Raw genomic sequence first — 21,604 nt, forward strand, 5'->3', positions numbered from 1 at the left:
GCTGCCATCTATATGAAGTACCAAAAGGGTATGATTCTTATCAGACTCCAAAGCTCAGATTAGTTCCGATCGGGTTCTCTTACTTCCTTACCTTACTTACCTACTTACTCATAGCTTAAACAGCAGCCTGTAGCTTAGCAGTGATGATCCACGTGACGGCGTTACGCTTATAAGGTCGAACCTTGGTTGACTGGCTTAATGGTTATCAGCTCATTGCTTCAGTCAATTCCTTGCCTCATGATGCCTGGAAGCCTGTCTCTATGATTTTTGTCATATAGCACTGTTTCTAAAAGATCTGCGAAAGCGGGCTATTGCTTGATGAAAATATCCTGAACAGACCTAAACTATAAAAACTATATAGATCTGACCGTCGAATATGGTACATATCACTCGACTTTGGCTTTCTTAGCGGGCCTTTCGTTATCACTTCCACCCTCTTCATCACTGCTTCCAGCATCGGAGTTGTATTCCTCCGCGACATCCTCGTCTTCGGAGCTTGCTTGAAACTCTTCATCGAACGACTCTTCATCTTCTGCAGCCGATCCCATATTGACGTCTTCGTCGTCACTCTCGGAACCTAACGCGCTTTGTAGTCTCTCTTGGGCTTCCTTGTCCTCGTTCTTGACTCTGAGATTCTTTGATTTCAAAAACTGTTCCAGAAGCTGCTGTTCTTCTTTGCTGATATTAGCAAATGTAGTGGAACCTCTATTGGAGCGGAGAAGAACTTCCAAATCGAACGTTTTGGATGAGGTAGACGTCTGACCGGCCCTGGATATGTTGACAGAGCTCACATCCGAAAATGGAATGTAAAGCGTGGGCTTGGTCAAGAAGAAGAATGCGTTATCGAGCGGATACAGATAACCCTCATTGGCTTTATATGAACAGGAAACGGCACACTGTTCGTATTTGGACTTGAAAGCACCAGGTACAATGACCCTTTTGCCGGTCAGGCCTTTCAGAACGTGGCTTAGGACGATATGCGTCTTTGCGTCGTACTGCTTCATCAGTTTGTCCTTGTAGTTGGCTTCGAAATCTTCGTCCTCCAAATTCAACTGTACTTCTGTTTCTTCATCTTTCTGGAACTGCATAACCAAGAATGGATAGGTCGTCTGGCCCTGTCTAAGTGGTGGTTCAATCGACAACACGATCAGATGGTGAATGTCATCAGCTTTAGGCAATGAAACGACCCTTTGGATTTGACGGTGCTGCAGTTTATACTCGTATGTCTTACCTCTCAACCTGATGGAATTTTTGTAAATGTCGATATCGTAACGGCCCCTAGGAGTGGCAAAGAAGACGTCTTGGAACGATACAATCGAATCTCCTGCGACTTCTCCGACATCGGCTTTCTCTTTGAGCTCTTCGTGGAACGCCTCCGCCATGGTTTTCTCTTCTTTAGGTTGTTTATCCATATCGACGTCTACACCATCTTCTCGTGGAGCAGTTTCAGCTTCACTTTGTTCTTCCACAAACCCCGGGATGTAAAACCTCATCTCCACCATTTCATCGCCCGCGGGTTGATTCTGTTCGTCCTGAATATTGAATTCTATGGCCACTTCGTTCTTCGATGTCAAATTAGTATTGTTTATACGGGCATAGGGAATCTCGAATGTTGGCTTACCGTTGACCGCGAAGATCATCTCATTTCTGGCCAAATCAGCTTTCCCCCAGTTCCAACCACGCAACGAATGCTCCTTCTGCTCTATCTGAACGTTAAACCGCCGGTGGAAATCGTTCTTTATCAAGCTAAAGTCTTCTTGTGAGAACCCGTCCAATTGCACGACTCCTTGGTTCCTAGTATTGATCTTCAGCTCATATCCCCTACAACCTCTACTCCATTGGACAGTATAAAGCTCCGTAGCTGGCAATAAAAAGGGAGCCTTTGTCTGATTAGCCGTAGAACCGCCACTTGCAGTAGCTTTCCAACCCAAACCGGAGTCGGCTATACGAAATCTACCACTGAACTTTGACTGGTTGAGATATATCCTATCAAAATCCGTACTCATTCCGTGATAATCGCCTTAGCAGCTTAACCAGTAGTAGTATATTACTGATCGATACTGTCTTAGTTAGCTTCTTCAGTTCCTCATAGCTCTAGTTCAAGATATTTCGTTCAAGATGAGGATAATACCGATTCTTAGCCATTCTATAAAAGAACCAGAACTATGGCTCATATAGATCCTTACCTATGAGTAGAACTTCATCTATAGTGCTGCTTGAACACCTTTCAAGAACTCTACAAGTCCAACAGCACCTGGATCCTCAACTTGCGATGAGTCGCCGACGTAGGATGCTCTTCCGAACTTAGCTTCAAACGTAGCTGTGGATTTCGCACCTTCTTCAGCAGCTTTGACAGCTTTGTTGAAGTCCTTGGAGGATGAAAACTCTTTGACAAAGGGCTCCAAAGCGTCTATCATGGTAGAAGAGCCCGGTCTGGCCTTTGTGTACTTGTACAAAGTCTCAAGAGCGTATTCGAGCGCTTTTGCAGTAACCTCAGCAGTGACTGGCTCGTCTGGTTTGCTGCACACGTTGATCAGTCCTTGAGAAAAACCAGAGATTAGGATTGAATACAAACCGCCGGAGGTACCGCCCATTGAGCTTTCGATGAGATCAGAAATTTGAGCGGTGGCCTCTGACAAAGAGCTCTTCGACAGCTTGTCGAGGTTCTCTGTGATCCCGTTGGCTCCCGCAACCAAGGTATAGCCACAGTCACCGTCGCCGACTTTGGTGTCCAGCGAGGTGATGTGTGGTTCGCTTTCGATCAATTGCTTGGCACCGCCCCGCATGATTTTACAGAAATGGTCGAAGTCGTAAGAACCAGCGTCCTTTACTTTGACCTCTGACTTCAAAGAGTTCTCGTCAAACGTTGGGGCCTCTTGAGCGCTGGGGGAGACAGGCCAGGCCGGAGCATCGGTTGGTGCGTTTAACAATTTAAAAACACAGCCCACATCTGGAAACTCCTTCTTCAGTTGCTTCGAAGCCCTAGATGCATTGAGCAAAGTGATGCTAAATCCGTCTTGGTTGAAGGAAGTCATTAAAGTTCCTGCAATAGTCTGAGCCGGGGTGATGTTGTATTCTCTCTGCAAGAAATCGGTGGTTTTCGAGACAATGGATGAGATGATCAAGTTGGAAACGCCCCCCAGATTGTTGACTAGTAGTACAACCTCGTCGTCCTTGCCGAAATCAACAAAATACCTATCTTTATCGGTAGGATCCAGAAGTTTTGGAAGCATATATTTCGAGATCAGCTCTTCCGTGGAAGGAATAGGTTCAAGAACTTTGGCACCAGGTTCGTTGTGAATTCCCATACCCAACTCCATCTGGTTGCCATTCAATTCACTCTCGAATTTTCTGCCGGGCACTTTGCAATGATCTAGAGAGGAACCGATAGTCACAAGATTGTCGTTGATGATCTTGACGACTTTCTCGCAACCTTCAAGACCATATTTATCCGAGTGAAGCTCTGCAAATGCTCCGACAATCTTATGAACTAACACAGTTCCTGCTAGAGCTCTCCTTCCAACCATGCCACCCTTCTCACGGCCAACAGCGACGTCATCGCCCACAACAGCGACACGGCAATCAATGCCAAGGGTCCGAGCTCTTTCAGCAGAAAGACCAAAATGTAGGACATCCCCGGTGTAATTCTTAACGATTAGTAACACTCCAGAGGCGTTCTCGCCGACTAGTCTGATACCATTCAAGATCTGTTTAGTAGATGGAGAGGCAAATATGTCACCACAAACTGCACCACTTAGCATACCTTTACCCACGAAGCCCGCATGTGCAGGCTCGTGGCCGGAACCTCCACCGGAGACCAAGGCAACCTTCCCTTTGTCTGTCTTTCTGAAGAGTAGTTTCTCTTCAGGAACTAGAGTTATCGACGGATTGGCCAATGCAAAGCCTTTCAAGCTTGATTCCAAAGCGTCTGACACTTCAAACGACTTGATTTCAGCGACCATTGTGATTCTCTGATGCGTCAATTGACTGTTTCAATCCTTCTTTTAGTCCTTTGGGCAGCACCAATTCCTGACAAAATGTAACCTTTTATAAGAACGTTACTTCTCCGACGATTGAGGTACTTGTATTCTTGTCTTGAACCTGTAATAAGAGCCTCGGTTGCCTTTTAATTGCTGTCAGGAGGTTGCGCTCGGAGGGTGGATCACCTTATTCAACGAATTCTTGGCCAATGCTCATGTGAATCGCCTTCAAGAAATACCATCAAGCGTGAAAGAAGCTCCATTGGCTCAGAACGGATTACATAGGTAATAGGAAATTTATTGGAGTAAAAATAGGCTATATACTGCCAATTGTGCTTTTAAACAGTCCGATTAATAGAGTAGTTGGCTCGTCAGAACGAAAACGGTTCGATGGCCATTTTTTCAACCGTTGTGTCCGTAACTGTGCCGTAGAGGTCTCTGAACCGCGTTATGGTCAAACTGTCAACTTCTCTGGCGACAATGTCGTGCTGGGCATGAAAAGCAGATAGAATGTGACTGTCGGAGATGGAATCCTCTTGAGATTGATGTAGTTTGGTGAATGCGATTTTCTTGAATTCTGGACTGCTCCAACTGAAATGATACAGGGCGTATGATATGCGTACCGTTGTGAAATAGTATATCTTGAACCATTCTTTCATGAATTTGTTCATCAGATCAGTGAAGGATTGTAAATTATCTTTCAGAAGCGAATTGAGAATATCAAACTTGGTGGTTGCGTTTTCGAGCTTGGCATCATCATGTTTCCGTTTGTATCTTCTCTTGCACCCTGCGCTGGCCGTCTCTTGCAGGAGCTGCTCTTGCTCGGCAATACTGCTCTTGATAGCCATCAGTTCAACATTTGCCGCATTTCTCGCTGCCAAGATCCGAGATATACCAGAGCAAACCTTGAGGATCTCCTTCAGCGGATGTTGAACACCATACTCAAAGAACAGAAAATCGTCCTCTAGTCGCTTGGCGATCACATACATCTGTTTGCTCAACCTTGATATACAATAGTCCCGTAATCTGTTTGGTAAGCCAGAACTCGCATAAAATTGCTGAAGAATCTCTGCGGAGCCATCCAGTCTACGTTCAGGCAAAGAAGTTCCAAAAGCCAGCTGTGGAGTAACCGACGAAAAACATCCATGTGAACTATCTGCGCCATCTTCCAGCGCTGTGCGAAAATCCTCGATCAAGTTGATCGATCTGTAGAAGAACGACTTCATCGCTGCCTTGTGGTTTTCACAGGAATAGTATAGGGCCGCCACGTTCGCATACGTCTTCCTGAATACCGACTCCAATTCATTAAATTTTGAATCAACTTTTTGGCAGCTCGCTTTCGTGCCTGTATCCAGCAATTTGGAAGACTGGATTCGCTTTGGCCTTCCAAATAATGGGTCATAGAATGCACCAACTTTGGACTTCATCAATATATTTCCAAACGGCAAGCAATCGATAGGCTTTCTTATCCTTAAATGGTATAATACAACGATGGTGCAGTCGACAGAGTATTCCGATGCAGCTCATAAAGAAGTCTCGATTTCGAGTCGATCATATTTTACTTTTCTATCAAACCTCTTTTTTTTTTTAATGGGTTTTGTGACGCTGTCGCCTGGCGCCAGCGCTTCCACTCATACTTTTTCGTTATGGATGTCCATGATTGACACTGGGCCATGCTGAAATGGTCTTTTTAGTACGACCTGGAAGCGACGGGTCACTTGAATCCTGGATGATCTCCTCTATTTTCTGGTCTCTTGAGCTTGATTTCTTCCTTCGTTCAGCGCAGACATTGATGAAATTAATCATCAACGTTTTAATGGAATCAGCAATCTTACCAGTGAGAACTGAGTCTGTCGCTGTATGCGATATTAGCATGTCTCTGTAGGTTTGTGCAAGCTTGAAGCTTTGTTTTAGCTTCTTGATGACTGCAGCGTCTGTGCAATCGAGAGAATTGGGAGGCTCTAGCACGATCATGCATGCGTAGAGTAATATCAAATAGATGTGGTTGGGGAAGAATTGGAATAATGACCTCATATCCTTATCTTTAGTAGCCAATTTCAGTAAAGAGTAGGCCGCTGAATATGATACCTCATGGGAGGCCGTATCAAGCGTCGAGCGTTCTGGCAGCTGAGAAGCATTTCTCCATACCTGCATCCAACTGGAATCTTCCAGTGATACCTCTCTGTCTAATAGCCATCTGGTATTTATATGCATTCTGGCAAAATTGTAGTACAGTAATGTTGATTTGAGACACCATGCATCATTCTGAACATCAATACTTTGCAGAGCGATCGTCCATGAAATCATCCATCTATCTAGGTCCATGTTTGTTTCCCACGGAATGCCAAAAGCATGAGGTTTTAAGAGACTAGACATAGCTCTCACACTGCCGTGATTTGTATTGTGAAAGAGCGACTCAATCGCTGCGTGATACTCGACCAGAGCGCAAAGATGCATGTTTTGCAAGGCATGAAAGCTGACCTTGATCTTTGAGTGATCTACTTCGTTCAGTGACAGGAGCTGCTCTTTTGTAAGGCCTTCGTCTATGATCTCATTCTCTCGTAAAACGTCTTTCAAATTTTGGTCTTCGACATGGGCCAGTAACGTTTCCCTAACAGACGTTATCGCGGGTTCAACCTGTTTATATATCGATGGACTCTTCCGCATTGTCAGATTCAAAGAGCCGTCAGCGATGTAAAGAAGGTACCACAACTTCCACAATTCGCCTTTCTCACCTCCGCCAATGCGCTGATCAAGTCGCCATTTCCGGGCCAATTGCACAGCAATTGACATATATAGCTGATTGGACTCGAGCCATAGCGATGCAATTACCAGACCTAGTATGGCGCGTTCAACACATACCTCGTCGTCGAGTATGTCACTGCCATTGACAAGCCTTGACGAAAACCACTGTAGACTCTTTTGAAGCAGAGCTTTCTTGGAACAAAGTGCCTGGTGATGAGGACAGGCAACTGTACATATTGCAACCAGCAACAGCGGCGATTCGTTCCAGAGCTTTTGCACCGTCAGCTCCTTGAGGTTGTAACCAAACATATGAGCCGACATCTTTGTACAAAAGATTTCCAGTAGTTGAGCCGCCTCATCACTGCTAAGTATCTTATTCTTACGAAAGTCCGTCACTTGCTCCAAGTTACCACTCTCTCCGATAATCTGGCTCAGAGACGGCAAGCTGACCTCTGCTACAGGCCCCGATGAAGGCGATCCGGTATTGGCATGAGCATGGCGGCGCACTTGAGCCTGCAGAAGATTTACCTGCTGTTCATGTTGAACCTGGTTGTGCTGGAATATTCCTAGAACAGATTCTAAAGCCTTCTGCAGGACGTCCAGCCTTTGTTCGACAGAATAAAGCCACGGTTTCTCCTCTGCAGGCAGAGAAGATGATGGAATACCGACAGCTGGCGCTGTAGATTGCTCTGTCTGATGAATATAAGGTCGGATCATGGAGTTTATCATATTTGGGACATCGGTCAGTGGTTTGGGTTTTGGTTGGACATGTCCCTGGAGGTGAGTAGATTCAACATTCGGCTGGTCATTTGTATATACCTTCTCTTTTGGATTGGGAGGAAAGTAGCAGTCCAGACCGTGCTTGGTACATCGCTCGCAGGGTAAAGACTTATCATATTGGCATTTCAGTTTCTGACGCTTACAGGATAGACAGGGTCGAGTTCTTTTCTTTGATTCATAGTTACCCATCACTGGGAATCGTTAAGAACCCCTTTAGAGCCACCTGACTAGCCTTTCTAGCTTCTATATTATTATACATCGTTATATGATAGAGAGGAATGATAAAAGCATCGCGGATTGAATCTTCAACACTAAAGATAGGTAACAACAAAGGTGCGAACAAATGTGGTAGTTAAGCGTCGTGATACTTAGTGGAAGTGGATTTTCACTCAAGGTTAGAAGATCACCCCTCTACCGATCTTGGTTGGCCCAGTCCAGACCACGAACGAGTTACTGGTCAGAAGCTCGAACAGGGTAGCTCGGGTAGCTCGATGGAGTCCAAGCAAACTTTATGATACAATAAAAACAACCCGAGACCTTCAAAGCTGCTCAATTCTAGAGTGTCTTGTTGACAGTGAGTTGAGAAACATCACCTGCATGAAGAATCGTCTCCAAATTGCTCAGAAACGTCACAGCAGTTCCGGTAGACAAGCAATTCACTGGCGATCAGGAGAATGCGATGCCTAAGACCAAGAATCAAGCTACTATACGCGATATAGCTTAAATGTTGTGATTTCGCTTGTGACTGATATTTTTTGTAAATCTTTTTCAAATACCAAATTACAAGCTCGCGTGGCGTAATGGCAACGCGTCTGACTTCTAATCAGAAGATTGTGGGTTCGACCCCCACCGTGAGTGTTTTTTTCCATCTCGCTTTACTATCATACGGATCTGATCTAAGGTCCCTTACGAGAATCCTCTTCAAACACATCTATTTCCAAGTGATTTGAGACTGATATAAGGTTCTAGAGACTGCCATGCCATGGCAGAGAATACGATTGATTACAAGTACGAGAAGACCGATGAAATCAATGACTTGAGCGACTGTGAGGACGAAATACCCACCAAATTTACGGTGCTTGATGTACTGCGAATGTTAGCAGGTCTGTTAATACTCTACGGTGTCTGCTGTAAACTATGGAGTGGCAATTGGTATTCCATGGGGTCTAAAACTTCAATGTCGTCCTCCTATGAGCGGAGTCTACTCGAAATTCCTCAGTACTGGTTGCATGTCAAGCAAAGCCGAGGGCCATTCGCATTTTCCCTAGAGGAACTTTCGCAGTTTAGCGGAGACAAGAGCCCTGAGCGGATCCTGCTCAGTGTCAGGGGCCACGTCTTTGACGTTACGAGCGGGTCGCGTTTCTATGGAAAATGGGGAGCCTATCGGAAGTTCACGGGTACAGACTGCTCTAAACTGTTCAGCTATCCCCAGTGGGACATGTCGGTTCTGGGGAAACAATGCAGCAGTGATCTTTCCGACAGCACCTCGACCGAGCTGGCTCGAGTCGATTCTTGGCTGCAATTTTTTCAGAAGAAATATCCAGAGATAGGCTATGTTGAGGAGCTACTCGATTCGTAGAGGCAGGGATCGCCACCAGACATCCTCATGTATACTTTCCGGCGTGCTATATTGGTACATAAAGTTCAGTATAATACTGTGCAAAAGCGGTGCCTCATGGTCCGTCCATGCATCCATCAATAGACAGAAATGTAGTTGTTTATTCTTTCCCTCTGGTTTTGTGCAATACACTCTGCTATCCAGGTTATGTTCCTCACCTCCTGCTCTTTGGACTTCATCCATGACCAAATGGTAGAAACGGTGAATTGTTGAGTGAAGGCATCCCTGCATAGTTCCATCTCGAGTTTGTAAAAATGATCCTCCAGGTTACCGGAGTCTAAGATCCCCCGGTACTCGTAGACGTTGTTTACTGCGCTTCTCACAGCTTCAAAGTCTGAAGCTTGGGCCAGATGACTGGTTCCCAAGGGGTACAGTTTGCCCAAATCCGGCAGAAGCTCGCTCTTTAACTCAGGATCGATGTCGGGGCTCTGCAGAGAGTTCAACGCAATGTTTATGCTTCTTCTGTCCCCTTCAAACTCCAACAGAGATTGCATTATTTCGCGAGCAGGCTGTTCGAGGTTCTCCGCGACAAACTGGTAAAAATCCTCGAGGTACGCCTTATAAAGCTTGTTTCTCACTAGCTCGATGTTCAAGTCATCCAATTCGTCTGCTTTATCGAAACAACCTCGAAAGTACGGCGCTAAAGGCGTGTCCACAAGCACAGTCTCATACAAAGACTCCAGATCGGTAGCCACCGTCAAGGTAGGCAAAGTATCAAACCACCCCAGAGGATGGCATCTTTGTAGAATCTCCGCCTTATCCCGATCGTGGATCGTCCCCGTAATCATCAACGCCACATTATCAATCATGTAACCATACGTGATGTAATCCAAGAACTTTTTTGTCGTCCCACTAGACTGGTCCCGAATGTAATTGAACTCCTGATACAGCTTATCGGACGCACTCTCCTGAATCACAGACGTAGTCAAAGCCTCTGCCGGCACGGACGACAGGAAATTCCCATAGTCAGTCGACGAAAGTTGAAGTTTCAGATCCTCCAACGTATCGCACTGTGTCAAATTGATGTACTGGTTGCCCGTCAACAACCCATTTCTATACCCCCGGACAACTCCCTCAATGAACCCATTGTCTATATTAAAGTAAATACCTTCCATTGCGACCCACCAAGGCTCGCTTAGCTCACTCTGGTCGATATCCTGCCTGTTGAAGGGGTTGCATCTCTCTTCGACGTCTCTTTATTACTAGTGCTGCAAAATCAAGAGCTTAAAATCGCTATGTACGTGTAAATCGACTAGTCGCTCTTCAAGAAGCTGGAAGATCAAGCCATAAAGCTGGGCAGTTAGCAGCTTGAAGGGCTTGGTGGTTTCTGCCGATGGATCTTGTGCTGGAGACGTTGACGGGTGCTGAATGGGGGCTGAGCGAGGACGAAAAACGGTACGGTTTAGCGGTTCTAAGCGAGGTGCTGCAGTCCGATACGAACGACTATGAAAAGTACTTCTCGTCGAGCGCTGTGGAGGGCAGTGTGGTGGAGGATATTGCGGAGGTCGATGCTCAGATCTCTGCAATTGAACGGAGACTGAGAAGTCTGCTGGTGGACAACAAGACGGAAGTGATACGAGAGGCGCTGGATAGCGATGCGGCAATCGGCAGCAAGATAGTGGAGATTCGCCAGGGGTTGGAGCAGTTGTGGGAACTCGACAATGAGGATGTGTCTAGGAGCCGCGAGGTGGCCGAAAACGGGGAGCTTCTGGCGCTGTTAGATCCAAAGGACGCGCATGAAGGCGTGGGGACGAAGTCGGAGGACGAGTTCCACGCCGCTCTGAATAAACTGAAGGATCGGGTGCGACAGGAGCAGAGCGGCGATCATGAAGAGATGGCCAGAGGGCTCGGAGTGGTGCTGGAAAACCTGACCAAGATGACAGATCTCATGGAGCTGCCGTTCCTGGCGCGAACTTGTATCAGAACGGGCCACTACCGAGAGGCCGTGATGCTCTACAATTTCTCGAAATCTCTGCCGAACAAATTTCCGGGATCCAGCATCGTCGAGCGGATCCATCGCAACGTCTCGGACGAGACCACAATGACGATGTTGACTGGCCTGGTGAGGTTGCTGTCGACCAACCTCACGGCAAACCAGCTGAAGAAGCTCCTGAACTACCTCGTCGCGATCCCCCCCTTCGACGGCAAGGACAAGAGCTGTCTCCTGCAGGTGTACCTGCGGATGAGGCGCGCTTTCATCAAGCAAGAGTGCTCGGCGTACTCGCTGGCCGTGGAGCGGTCAAACGATGCTTTACGGGAGATGATGATCAAGCGGAAAATTGAAGTCCTGCGAGAGCATATGCACATGTCCTTGAGCGTCTTCGCCGAGAATTACGAGACCAAACTTGCCCCATTGTGGATTCCACTGGACACCAAACTACTCGCGAGCGAAGATGAGAAGCGGATCCCAACCAGTCCCTTCGTACTTCGCTTCATCAACGACTGTCTAGACGATTTTCTGCAAGAACTGCTCGACGCGCATCTCGAGCAGACGCTCAGCGACTCGGTATGCCTCCAGTTGGTTTACTGTTCATTCCGTCTACGTGACCTGAACCAGAACTACCACAGCCTGTTCCTCAACAAGATATGCGAGTCGAATCTTTTCGCCGTAGAACAAGTCAAGGACGCCATAGAGAAGAGACGAGAACTAGCATCAAAATACACATAGGATACATACAGACTATTTCTGATGAGCTGCTTTCAATGCCGATGCTCAATTCACGGCCCAAGGATCTACAATCGCCTCTAGGCCTTCTCAAGACGGCGTGTTTCTTGCTCTCTAGCTCTTTAGTATGTTTGCTTCTGAACAAATTTTTTCGCCTAATGCAAGGAACATTCTTTAATGAAGGCCCTTAAACAATAAAGGATAACTTGCGGTTAATGAACTAGGAATACCAGAACTGCCAACACCTCATCTGGAGCCTTCAACAGGATAACTTGGGTCTTGATTAGCTGGATAAGGCTTAGCGAATAACAAGCTGAGAAAGGATGATGGATGAATCTTCGGTCCATGGCCGTGAGGATCAGGCCTATCTGCCAAGACAGGGGAACATTCACCAGCGGGATAGCGGAGGTCTCACAGAGGATGTTATGAAAGAGTACGGGAAGGAAAAGTTGGAGTCCACTAACGAGAAGGGCGGGTGGTTATTGAATGGCCGAAAAGAGAGTAATGATAAAAAACATGAGAAAACAATGGCGCCTGCAAAGGACACCGTGATGGCGTCTTTTGTGAGTAATGGGCCCAGACTGCCGGCACCCAACCTTCAGGGTTCTGTTGGATCGGTGCCATTGGAAAATATCCGTCCTGATGACTTCAAGTATGCGCCTTCACGCAAGCCTAACAAATACGATACTTCTATGACGCAGCCGGGGAAGCTGGATACTATCACGGAGGATAATATCAAAGATGCCATGAAGATCGATGGAACAGATAGCTTGTTTCCGTGGCTGCATGTTGCGAATTTCGCTCCTTCCGGCAGGGGAAGAGCGAATATACCGGATTCTAAGGTCGCGAAGGCCTACATTTTAGAGACTTTTTACAACGACTGGTACTATAATATATCACTGATTGTGGGAACGTGTTTTATGTCGTGGTTGTTTGCGTACTGTGGATTTTCGTGGTGGTCTTTGGGTTTCATCTTCTTCTGTAGCGGATCTGTGTTCGCATCAGAGTACAGGAGATTTACCGATTCAGCTAGGGATGACTTGAAAAGGATTACTGTGGAGGAAACTCTCTTTGAGAAGACGGAAACTACGCTATGGTTGAACTCTTTTTTGTCTAAGTTTTGGGTTATTTATATGCCAGTACTGTCGCAGCAGGTCAAAGATGTCGCTAATCCTACTTTGGCTGGTGCAGCACCAGGATACGGTATCGAGGCTTTATCTTTGGAGGAGTTTACGCTCGGTTCCAAATCGCCATCCATTAAGGGGATCAAGTCGAATACCAAAGCTGGTAAGGATATCATTGAGATGATCTTATCATTCGCTTTCACGCCCAATGATATTTCAGATATGACTCAGAGAGAAGCCAAACAAATGATCAACCCAAAGATTACGTTGGGGGTTACCTTGGGTAAAAGTTTTGTGTCAAAGACCCTGCCTGTCATCGTGGAGGATATTAACGTGGCAGGCAAAATGCGTGTTGTCATTAAATTGGGTCAAACTTTTCCCAATATTAAAATCGTTTCTGTTCAACTTTTGGAGCCACCTCTAATGGAATTTGCCTTGAAGCCAATCGGTGGTGATACTCTGGGGCTTGATGTGATGTCATTTTTGCCAGGATTGAAAACTTTTGTGAAGACTATGATTAATGCTAATGTTGGGCCAATGTTGTATGCTCCACACCACTTGGATATTGATGTCGAGGAATTGATGGCCGAGCAGGCCAATGATGCTGTTGGAGTGTTGGCAGTGACTATTACTTCGGCTCAAGAACTGGACAGTTCAAATACCATTACCAATACTCTTGATCCCTACATCTTTTTCAAAGCTGAGAAACCATCTCCTGGTGCTCAAACCGACTTGTGTACCACGATCAAATCAGATGTGAAAAACCCTGTTTGGAATGAGACAAAATATTTATTGCTTAACGATTTGAACCAAAAATTGACCATAAGCTGCTTTGATTTCAATGACTTGAGGAAAGATTCCCTGATCGGTAGTGTTGAGGTTAATTTACAAGAAATGCTTCAAAATCCCGTCATGAAAGACATGACATCGGACTTGATGCATGGTCTGCACTCAAAGGGTAAGCTGAACTATTCCATGCATTGGTTTCCTGTCATTAGAGAGAATGATGAAACGGAAGCTAATAGAGAGAATGGAGTTCAATACAATAAGGGCAATAATAAGGACGCCGACGTGGACGAAAAGGAGGAGAAACAGAAGAAAGATAAGGAACCTATACTCGATTCAGCTAAAAACGAGGAAGAAGACGATCAGGATGAAGAAACGGATGCTGGTATTATTAAGATAACATTACAAAGCATTAAGCATCTCACCCAAAGAGGAACTTCTTCGGGCAGATTAAGTCCTAGCGCTGTCTTGACAGTAGATGGTAAAGAGGTCAAGAAGTTTAGAACTTTGAAGCGCATTGACGAGCCATCGTGGAACGAAACGGTTGAGGTCTTTGTGCCTTCTAGAAGCAATGGCGAAATGAGTTTGAAAGTCTTCGACGAGGACCGTAATAAGGCGCCCATCTGTACCTTCACTGCTCCGCTGGAAGAAGCTCTATCTTCATTAGAACTTGGTCAAGCAAGCGTGAAAGGTGACCCCAGAGGTGACATTTTTATGAACCTCGAATGGAAGCCTGTTCGTATTACTGGTGCATTCGCTGCTGGTAATGCTGTTAAGGAACCTATTGGTGCGCTGAGAGTGCACGTTAGGGATGTCAATGTCGTGGGAGATTTAGCCGGTATCGGAGATATCGATCCTTACTTCACGATCTTGGTCAATGGGCATATCAATTACAAGTCAAGTCACTTCTCAGAAAACAGTCACCCGATGTTCAACAAGGTCATTTACTTGCCGGTTATCGCAGATAATCAGAATATTTCTATCGACGTTTATGATTACCAATCAGTTGGTAAGGACAGAGCGATAGGTGGAGCGAGGATCCCAATAGCCAGCGTTATGCAAAAAGATGCCAAAACCGGAAAATATAAGGCTATGGACAAGTCCGACGAGATCACGAAGCTGTACCTCGAGAACCGTAAATTAAAAAGACGCGAGGACTACGTAAACGTGTCACTTTCGTTCGTGCCTATCTCTCCAGTTTATTCTCCCGAGGAGGCTGCTGTTGTTGTAGAGAAGAAACGAACGCTGGAACAAAGGAAGAAAGAATTTGAAAAGACCCAGAGCGAGCTTCAAGAGAGGAAGAAGCAGAAGCCTAATGATTACGAAGAAGTTGAAATCTATGATCCATTTGAAGAAGAAGAACACATGCTCTCAAAGAAGCACATTTTATCCTTGGAAGAATTGTTGAAACGAAATTCTGGTGTATTGACAATGCAGATTTTCAAAGGACAGTTATCCAAATCTCCAGCACACCTTCAGATTTATGTTGATGAAATCGCATTCCCGAGGTATGTTTCACAGAAGAGCATCAATGGCCGTTTGAGCGAAGGAAATGCGAGTGTATTCATCCGGGACTTGAAGAACAGCAAAATTACTTTTAGGCTTTCTCAGAAACGTGTGGCTAAACAGCCATCAGATGTCATTTCTGAAAAGACTGTTGAAACCTATAAGCTTTTAAAGGAGAGCTATGGTACAGGCTCTAGGCTCACGTTTAATGGCTCTATCATTGAACTTTCATGCTTATACAGTCCATCTTCGGTTGAAATTCCGCCATATGACACTTGTGCGGACACTGGTTATCTGAAACTAAAGGTGATATCGGCGGACAATGTAGTTGCAAAGGATCGTAATGGTTACTCGGATCCATTCTACGAGATTTACATCGATGGATCCAAAATCTATAAGAGCGAGATAATCAAAAAGACGCTCTCACCTGTCTGGAATGACATCATCGACATCCCTGTACCCTCCAGACACCGTAACAAAGTGGAGATCCATTTATTTGACTGGGATCGTTCCGGTGACAACGATGACATGGGAATGGTTCTACTTGACCTTTCGACAATTGAACCTGATGAGGGCTATAATTGGGAACTTCCGATTAGTATCCAAGGGACAATTAAGTTACAAGGTACATTCCATGCCGAGTACATCAAACCTGCTGTAAATGCCAATGAAATCAAAAAATCAGGGTTTGCTTCCAAGACCTTAGGCACCATTTCTCAGACAGGCATCGGTTCTGTCAAGACTGGGGCTGTTGGCGTTACAAATGTTGGTCTTGACGTTGCAACAGGTGGCATTGACCGAGGAACTCGTCTCTTAAGGAGACCCTTCCAACGTCACGAAGCCTCCAAGAAAATGAAGAATTTGACCAAAGAGCAGAAGAACGAACTTGGACATGGAGAGCGCAGATCACTATCGATCTCTGAGGTAAGAGCTTCCCTGGAGGCAGATCGCTCCGTTCCAAACAATGATTACGCTCCCGTACAGAATCTTGATCCAGACACTCAACGGCCTATTCCGGATGGCAGCGAACCCGTCGACAGCATTGATGGCTCAAACTCAGTCGGTACCGCGAACCACGCCAGAAACCCATCCACTGTCAGTAGTTTTGCCAGAACCCTGGCACCAAACGGAACATACAAGGGCACTGTGACGATCGTGGCCGCTGAACAGCTCAACAAGGCAGTTCAGATTAAGATTTCTTTAGCGCAAGGCGGAAGGCTCAAACAGTTGTACAAGACAAAGACTCAGAAAGCGGATGACAAAGGCGTCGCAAAATTCGACGAGAAGTGCTCTTTTAAAGCTTCTCCTCAGGCAAACTTGATCATTGGAGCCATCTCGCATCACAAGCTAACCAAGGACAAGGAGCTTGGTATGGCACAAATTGCGCTAAGTGACCCTCAACTGCAGCAACCTGGAGACCAGATCGCTGTCAAGCTTTCTGAAGGAAGGATCATTCTCAGAATAGACTACGCCACTGAGGCTAACGACGAAGTGCCTCCTGTTCCTTCAATCCCTCAGCAATATCAATCGTAGATACAAAATCACTATAAATCAAGTCTATGTAAAATATGTACTCTTTCCAAATGTGCGACTGTCCACCTGAGACGTGAATCCGTGCATCCGCTTGAAAACATCTGTGCACCCACTTATTCTTCTCACAAGTCTTGCGCGTCGTGAATTTTTGAATGTGGGTCGCCTGAAGCGCTCACGGAAGGACGCCTTGTCTAACGGCAAAGCATCTCCTTCCAGCGAAGGACAGCATGCCCTTCGGTCTCCGCCTGTCGGGCCAGGCTGACTTCTCAGCAGCTGATGGGCGCGGCTTTGCGGTTCTGCCTAGCGGCCCGAGCCCAGTGGACCAGTTCCACAAGGAAGATCATCCAACCAACCGTAATCTGCAGTAATACAGACTGAAATTTCAGTATATCTTGGTTTAGTTCGATAAGATATTTGGAACAGCAAAGCAAAGCTAACCAACAAAATGAGTGCCCAAAAAGTATGTCCCATATCGTTAATGAAGTGCTGAACTTGCTTGTGTGGAGAAGAAGAGACGGAACGGAACGAACTGCGAACAGGCCGGAGGAGTAACAGGCCATCAATAGTGTACTGGACCCCGGACTGTTGATATCAAGCCCAGGCTAAAGCCAGAAACCACTGGTTCTGAAGTTTCATATCTCTCTGCATTGGAAATGCCAATTACAAGAGTGATCATATACTAACGAAATAACCATTTACTATCAGGCTCCAAAGTGGTATCCATCTGAAGACGTGAAGGTCCCAAAGAAGACCAGAAAGACTTCTCGCCCACAAAAGTTGCGTGCCTCTCTAGTCCCAGGTACCGTCTTGATCTTGTTGGCCGGTCGTTTCAGAGGTAAGAGAGTTGTCTACTTGAAGAGCTTGGAGGACAACACTTTGTTGGTCTCCGGTCCATTCAAGGTCAACGGTGTCCCATTGAGAAGAGTCAACGCTCGCTACGTCATTGCCACATCCACCAAGGTCGGTCTAGAAGGTGTCAACGTTGAGAAGTTCAACGTCGAATACTTTGCCAGAGAGAAGTTGACCAAGCAGCAAAAGAAGGAGGCCAACCTCTTCCCAGAACAACAAAACAGGGAAGTCAAGGCCGAGCGTATCGAAGACCAGAAGAACGTCGACAAGGCGCTTCTAGCTGAGATCAAGAAGACCCCATTGTTGAAACAATACTTGGCTGCCTCTTTCTCCTTGAAGAACGGTGACAGACCACACTTGTTGAAGTTTTAGACCAAGAGTGACAAGTTTCATCCCACGTTTCACAACTTCATCTTTTTTAATCACTTCTGTATAATTGTATACAAAACGAATCCCTGTTACTAAGTAATTCGGCCCTCCCAGCTCGATCCCCTTTACGGTCTTGCTGGCCTCTCAACCTCTCCACCTCTTGAGGTTTGCTGGGCTCAGCGTTCTTTTGCGTGTCTCATCCTTAATCCTGGCTGCTACGCGGTTAAACGATCGGTTTCTGATAGGATCTTACAAGTCAAGAAGACATATAGGCTTTGAATAGAGCCTATAGGGTCTTCTGAAACACGAGGTTGGTTGTTAATCATTTGATTGTACAAATCTCTGCAACAACTGTTGCAAGCTGCTTCCTCAATGGCAAAGACTAGAAGGAACGACGCTGGGGAGGTTTACGAGGTGGAAAAAAGGCTGGACTACGGTACCAAAGGTACTCAGGTGGAGGTCTTGAGCAACCAAATCCATTTGTCCCATGGAGATGACGTTCCAGACAAAAAGGATGAGGAAAGTGATGGTGCTTGGTGGAAAACAGCTACGATTTACATTTATCACATCGAATTCGTTGGGAAAGCATCCGGAAGGGCACCTCCATCTGGGAATGCACCTCCACCAGCTCCTTTGTCTAAGCCAAAGAGGTATGAGCTACTGGAGGAACTCTATGAAGAGGATGAAACGTTGAGAAAGTACAAGGACCGCATCGCGTTCGATGGCCAGGATACGCTGTACTCTCGTGTTCCTCTTGAAGAGTTTACGTTGTTTGATGGCTGCTGGAAGGTGGGAAAGAAGAAGAAAGCTGCGCCAGGTGCTCCGGCCAAGAAAGAAGAGGCCAGCCCCGCCGAAGGCTTGGTCACCCAGATCACACTTCAGTTCGCCAGCAAGGTATCATTGAAGGACATTTACAAAGCTACTATGTCTGAGGATACCGAGGAGCAGGAGAGCAAGATGTCTGCACCTGAAAAGACCGCGTTGCTGTACTTGATGGGTGCCAAATTCTTGGCTTCGAAGGATCCCATCTTTCAGATGCAAGGTAACAAGTTCTTCATCTTTAACAACAAAACGAAGGCGATTCCGTTCCAAGTGGGCGGCTATCTGATGTTTGGTTTCACTGTTTCTCTTGTGTTCTCGAAAGGTACCGTTCTGCTGAATGTTATCAACGTTTCTTTGCCATTCTACAAGCACACTAAGTACTTGCCCGGGGATCCAAAGTTCAAGGAGAACGACAAGACGCGCTATACTTTGATGGATTGGCTGATCGAATGCTATGCTAAGGTAAATTCGAAGTCAAGCGGGGCCAAAAGCAAGCAGGCGCCAACAGGCAAAGATTTGAACAATTTCCTGTCTCAGAACATGGAAGTGAAGAACCTCATGAAGGGTTTGAAAGTCTACAGGTACTATATCAACTACAGTGTGGACGCTAATGGCACTCCCAAGCCTCCAAGGAAAATGCAGGCTAAGGGAATTTTCGACTTGGCCCGTGAAACAGCTGACTCTTTGAAATTCAAAGCTTTGCCAAGTTCTTTGACCAAGGATGAGAAGCCCGTTCCTGGAGAGCAAGAAATCACCGTTACCACCACCTCCTACTTTGCTAAGAAGTACGGTATCAAGCTGCAGTACCCTGATGTGAGGATGGTTAGTCTTGGCGGCAAAAATATCGTACCACTTGAGTGTTTGACCATTGTCCCTGGCCAGAAACTCAAGGGACAGATTTACGAAGAAAAGACAATGATTGATTTCACAGCTCTCAGACCTGACGATAAATTCAATTTGATCTCTAACTTAGCATTGCCATCGGTTGCTCGTGCCTTGAACTCCGAGGGCAACGGGAAATCAAAGAAATCTGCCACAAGATATGAGTTCTTGAAAGTGCCATCTCGTATTATCGATGCACCAACTGTCAAGTACAAGGATACCAATGTTGTCTATAAAGACGCGCCTTTTGGAACGCAAGCCGCTCAGGGTAAAGGCCCTAATGAGGAAACCAAGGGTAAATGGAACTTGATGAAGCACCAATTCATCTCTGCTTCAGCAGATCCCTACAAATTGAGAGCAATTTTCATCAACGACTCCTCAAGGGCACCTCCGCAGTCTATTCTTGGTAAATTGACGAAATCTGTCGAACAATTTGCTAAGGATGCTGGCAGCGTCGGAGTCAACTTCGATGTTTCCGGCCATCCATTGTTGATTAATGATTTCAACGCTCCTGTTAAAAGAAGAGTCGACTCACCAGACGGAAGCAGAGGCAGAGGCAGAGGCAATGGCAGAGGTAGAGGTAGAGGTAGAGGAGGTGCCGGCCGTAATGGCTCTTCATTTGTTTACGAGATCACTCCTGGCGAGAAAAAATTGGTTGAGTTATTGAAAAGCATACCTCCAAAGGTGTATGTGCTATTCGTGCTGGCTCGTGGAAACGACGCAGGAATCTATAACCGTTTGAAAGAGATTGCTGATTTGCGGTTTGGTGTATTGAACTCATGTGTCGTATGGGATTCCTTTAGCAAAAACTCTCCGCAATATAACACGAATGCGGTCATGAAGATGAACCTGAAGCTGCAAGGTACCAACCACTCATTAGATGCCAAAGACATGGAGCTTCTGACCGATAAGGCCACCGGTTTACCTTTCCTAGTTATTGCTGCAGATGTTACGCATTATCCAGAGAAGGACCAAAATTCTATCGCAGCAATGGTTGGATCATATGAGAAGACGTTCTCCAAGTTCCCAGGTGACTACATGCTGCAAGATGAGCCGGGTGAAGAAATCATCTCACGCATCGGGGAACTAGTCGCAAGCAGGCTCGACCTCTACAGGGAAAAGAACAACGGGAAGCTGCCTCCAAGAGTTCTTTTCTACCGAGACGGTGTTTCCGAGACACAGCTCTCTCAGGTAGTGAAGATTGAGGTGAAAGGTTTGAAGCAAGCACTACGCAAGTATAACGGTTCTGGCAAGAAGTATGATCCTCCTGTGACCTGCGTAGTCGTGGCAAAGCGCAACATGGTCAGATTCAAACCTCTGCACAAGAATGCTAAGAACGCTGCGGGCGAGGAGGTGGCTGTCCAATCAATGGGAAATGTTATGCCCGGTACAGTCGTGGACCGAGAAATCACTTCGCCAGCTCACTTCGACTTCTTCTTGCAGTCGCAGCAGGTGTTGGCCGGTACCGGTGTCCCATGCCACTACTGGTGTGTCTACAACGAAAATCACTTCGACTCCGATTATTTGCAGGCCGTCTCGCACGCCCTGTGCTACATTTTCGGCAGGTCATCTACCAGCGTTAAGGTCGTGGCACCAGTCTACTACGCTGATTTGCTATGTACGCGTGCCTCCCAGTTCTTCAAGGCAAACTTTGCGATGGTCAACGCCGAGTTCCAAAAGCAGAAGAAGAACAAAGAGGACGTGATTACGGCTTACAAATTGCTTCCCCCAATCGGCAAGAATGTCAAGAGTCTGATGTACTACATCTGAACCCACGGAAGGCTGCCTTTGCATTCTAATTCTTTTACAGTTGCTATTTTTTTTCTTTCACAGGTGTGTACGGCGTAGAGACATCTGTCTGCTCTTCATCTTATTTAAAGCTCCAATCAAGACACTACGTAGCCTCCAATGGTCTGGCACAAGAATTCGACGAGAGCTGCGAGAG

The 21,604-nt window shown here is 46.2% G+C and overlaps 10 protein-coding genes and 1 non-coding gene across 11 annotated transcripts; 6 read left to right on the plus strand and 5 right to left on the minus strand.

Annotated features, from left to right (window-relative positions):
• Positions 1–386: 386 nt before the first annotated feature.
• POB3 (FACT complex subunit POB3) lies at positions 387–2,006 on the minus strand (the record flags this gene model as incomplete). The annotated part of the gene is made up of 1 exon (XM_037283204.1): positions 387–2,006. One exon carries the CDS (start codon positions 2,004–2,006, stop codon positions 387–389), a length of 1,620 nt encoding a protein of 539 aa, XP_037139100.1.
• Positions 2,007–2,204: 198 nt separating this feature from the next.
• DAK1 (dihydroxyacetone kinase) lies at positions 2,205–3,962 on the minus strand (the record flags this gene model as incomplete). The annotated part of the gene is made up of 1 exon (XM_037283205.1): positions 2,205–3,962. The coding sequence occupies one exon, from the start codon at positions 3,960–3,962 to the stop codon at positions 2,205–2,207; it is 1,758 nt and encodes a 585-aa protein (XP_037139101.1).
• Positions 3,963–4,351: 389 nt separating this feature from the next.
• Positions 4,352–5,407, minus strand: HG536_0C05960 (uncharacterized protein; the record flags this gene model as incomplete). Its single annotated transcript, XM_037283206.1, has 1 exon — positions 4,352–5,407. The coding sequence occupies one exon, from the start codon at positions 5,405–5,407 to the stop codon at positions 4,352–4,354; it is 1,056 nt and encodes a 351-aa protein (XP_037139102.1).
• Positions 5,408–5,624: 217 nt separating this feature from the next.
• On the minus strand, positions 5,625–7,694 carry HG536_0C05970 (Zn(II)2Cys6 transcription factor domain-containing protein; the record flags this gene model as incomplete). Its single annotated transcript, XM_037283207.1, has 1 exon — positions 5,625–7,694. The coding sequence occupies one exon, from the start codon at positions 7,692–7,694 to the stop codon at positions 5,625–5,627; it is 2,070 nt and encodes a 689-aa protein (XP_037139103.1).
• Positions 7,695–8,291: 597 nt separating this feature from the next.
• Positions 8,292–8,363, plus strand: HG536_0Ctrna3R. Its single transcript has one exon. It is a non-coding gene; the product is annotated as a tRNA-Arg (tRNA).
• Positions 8,364–8,487: 124 nt separating this feature from the next.
• HG536_0C05980 (uncharacterized protein) lies at positions 8,488–9,084 on the plus strand (the record flags this gene model as incomplete). The annotated part of the gene is made up of 1 exon (XM_037283208.1): positions 8,488–9,084. The coding sequence occupies one exon, from the start codon at positions 8,488–8,490 to the stop codon at positions 9,082–9,084; it is 597 nt and encodes a 198-aa protein (XP_037139104.1).
• A 116-nt stretch (positions 9,085–9,200) lies between these two features.
• VMA6 (H(+)-transporting V0 sector ATPase subunit d) lies at positions 9,201–10,238 on the minus strand (the record flags this gene model as incomplete). Its single annotated transcript, XM_037283209.1, has 1 exon — positions 9,201–10,238. One exon carries the CDS (start codon positions 10,236–10,238, stop codon positions 9,201–9,203), a length of 1,038 nt encoding a protein of 345 aa, XP_037139105.1.
• A 218-nt stretch (positions 10,239–10,456) lies between these two features.
• On the plus strand, positions 10,457–11,791 carry COG8 (Golgi transport complex subunit COG8; the record flags this gene model as incomplete). Its single annotated transcript, XM_037283210.1, has 1 exon — positions 10,457–11,791. One exon carries the CDS (start codon positions 10,457–10,459, stop codon positions 11,789–11,791), a length of 1,335 nt encoding a protein of 444 aa, XP_037139106.1.
• Positions 11,792–12,111: 320 nt separating this feature from the next.
• TCB3 (Tcb3p) lies at positions 12,112–16,737 on the plus strand (the record flags this gene model as incomplete). The annotated part of the gene is made up of 1 exon (XM_037283211.1): positions 12,112–16,737. The coding sequence occupies one exon, from the start codon at positions 12,112–12,114 to the stop codon at positions 16,735–16,737; it is 4,626 nt and encodes a 1,541-aa protein (XP_037139107.1).
• Positions 16,738–17,182: 445 nt separating this feature from the next.
• Positions 17,183–17,958, plus strand: RPL6A (60S ribosomal protein eL6; the record flags this gene model as incomplete). The annotated part of the gene is made up of 2 exons (XM_037283212.1): positions 17,183–17,197; positions 17,443–17,958. The coding sequence occupies 2 exons, from the start codon at positions 17,183–17,185 to the stop codon at positions 17,956–17,958; spliced, it is 531 nt and encodes a 176-aa protein (XP_037139108.1).
• A 369-nt stretch (positions 17,959–18,327) lies between these two features.
• On the plus strand, positions 18,328–21,429 carry HG536_0C06030 (uncharacterized protein; the record flags this gene model as incomplete). Its single annotated transcript, XM_037283213.1, has 1 exon — positions 18,328–21,429. The coding sequence occupies one exon, from the start codon at positions 18,328–18,330 to the stop codon at positions 21,427–21,429; it is 3,102 nt and encodes a 1,033-aa protein (XP_037139109.1).
• Positions 21,430–21,604: the final 175 nt, after the last annotated feature.

The sequence above is a fragment of the Torulaspora globosa genome, chromosome 3 (assembly GCF_014133895.1).
Source record: "Torulaspora globosa chromosome 3, complete sequence".
In the NCBI taxonomy this organism is placed as follows: Eukaryota; Fungi; Ascomycota; class Saccharomycetes; order Saccharomycetales; family Saccharomycetaceae; genus Torulaspora; species Torulaspora globosa.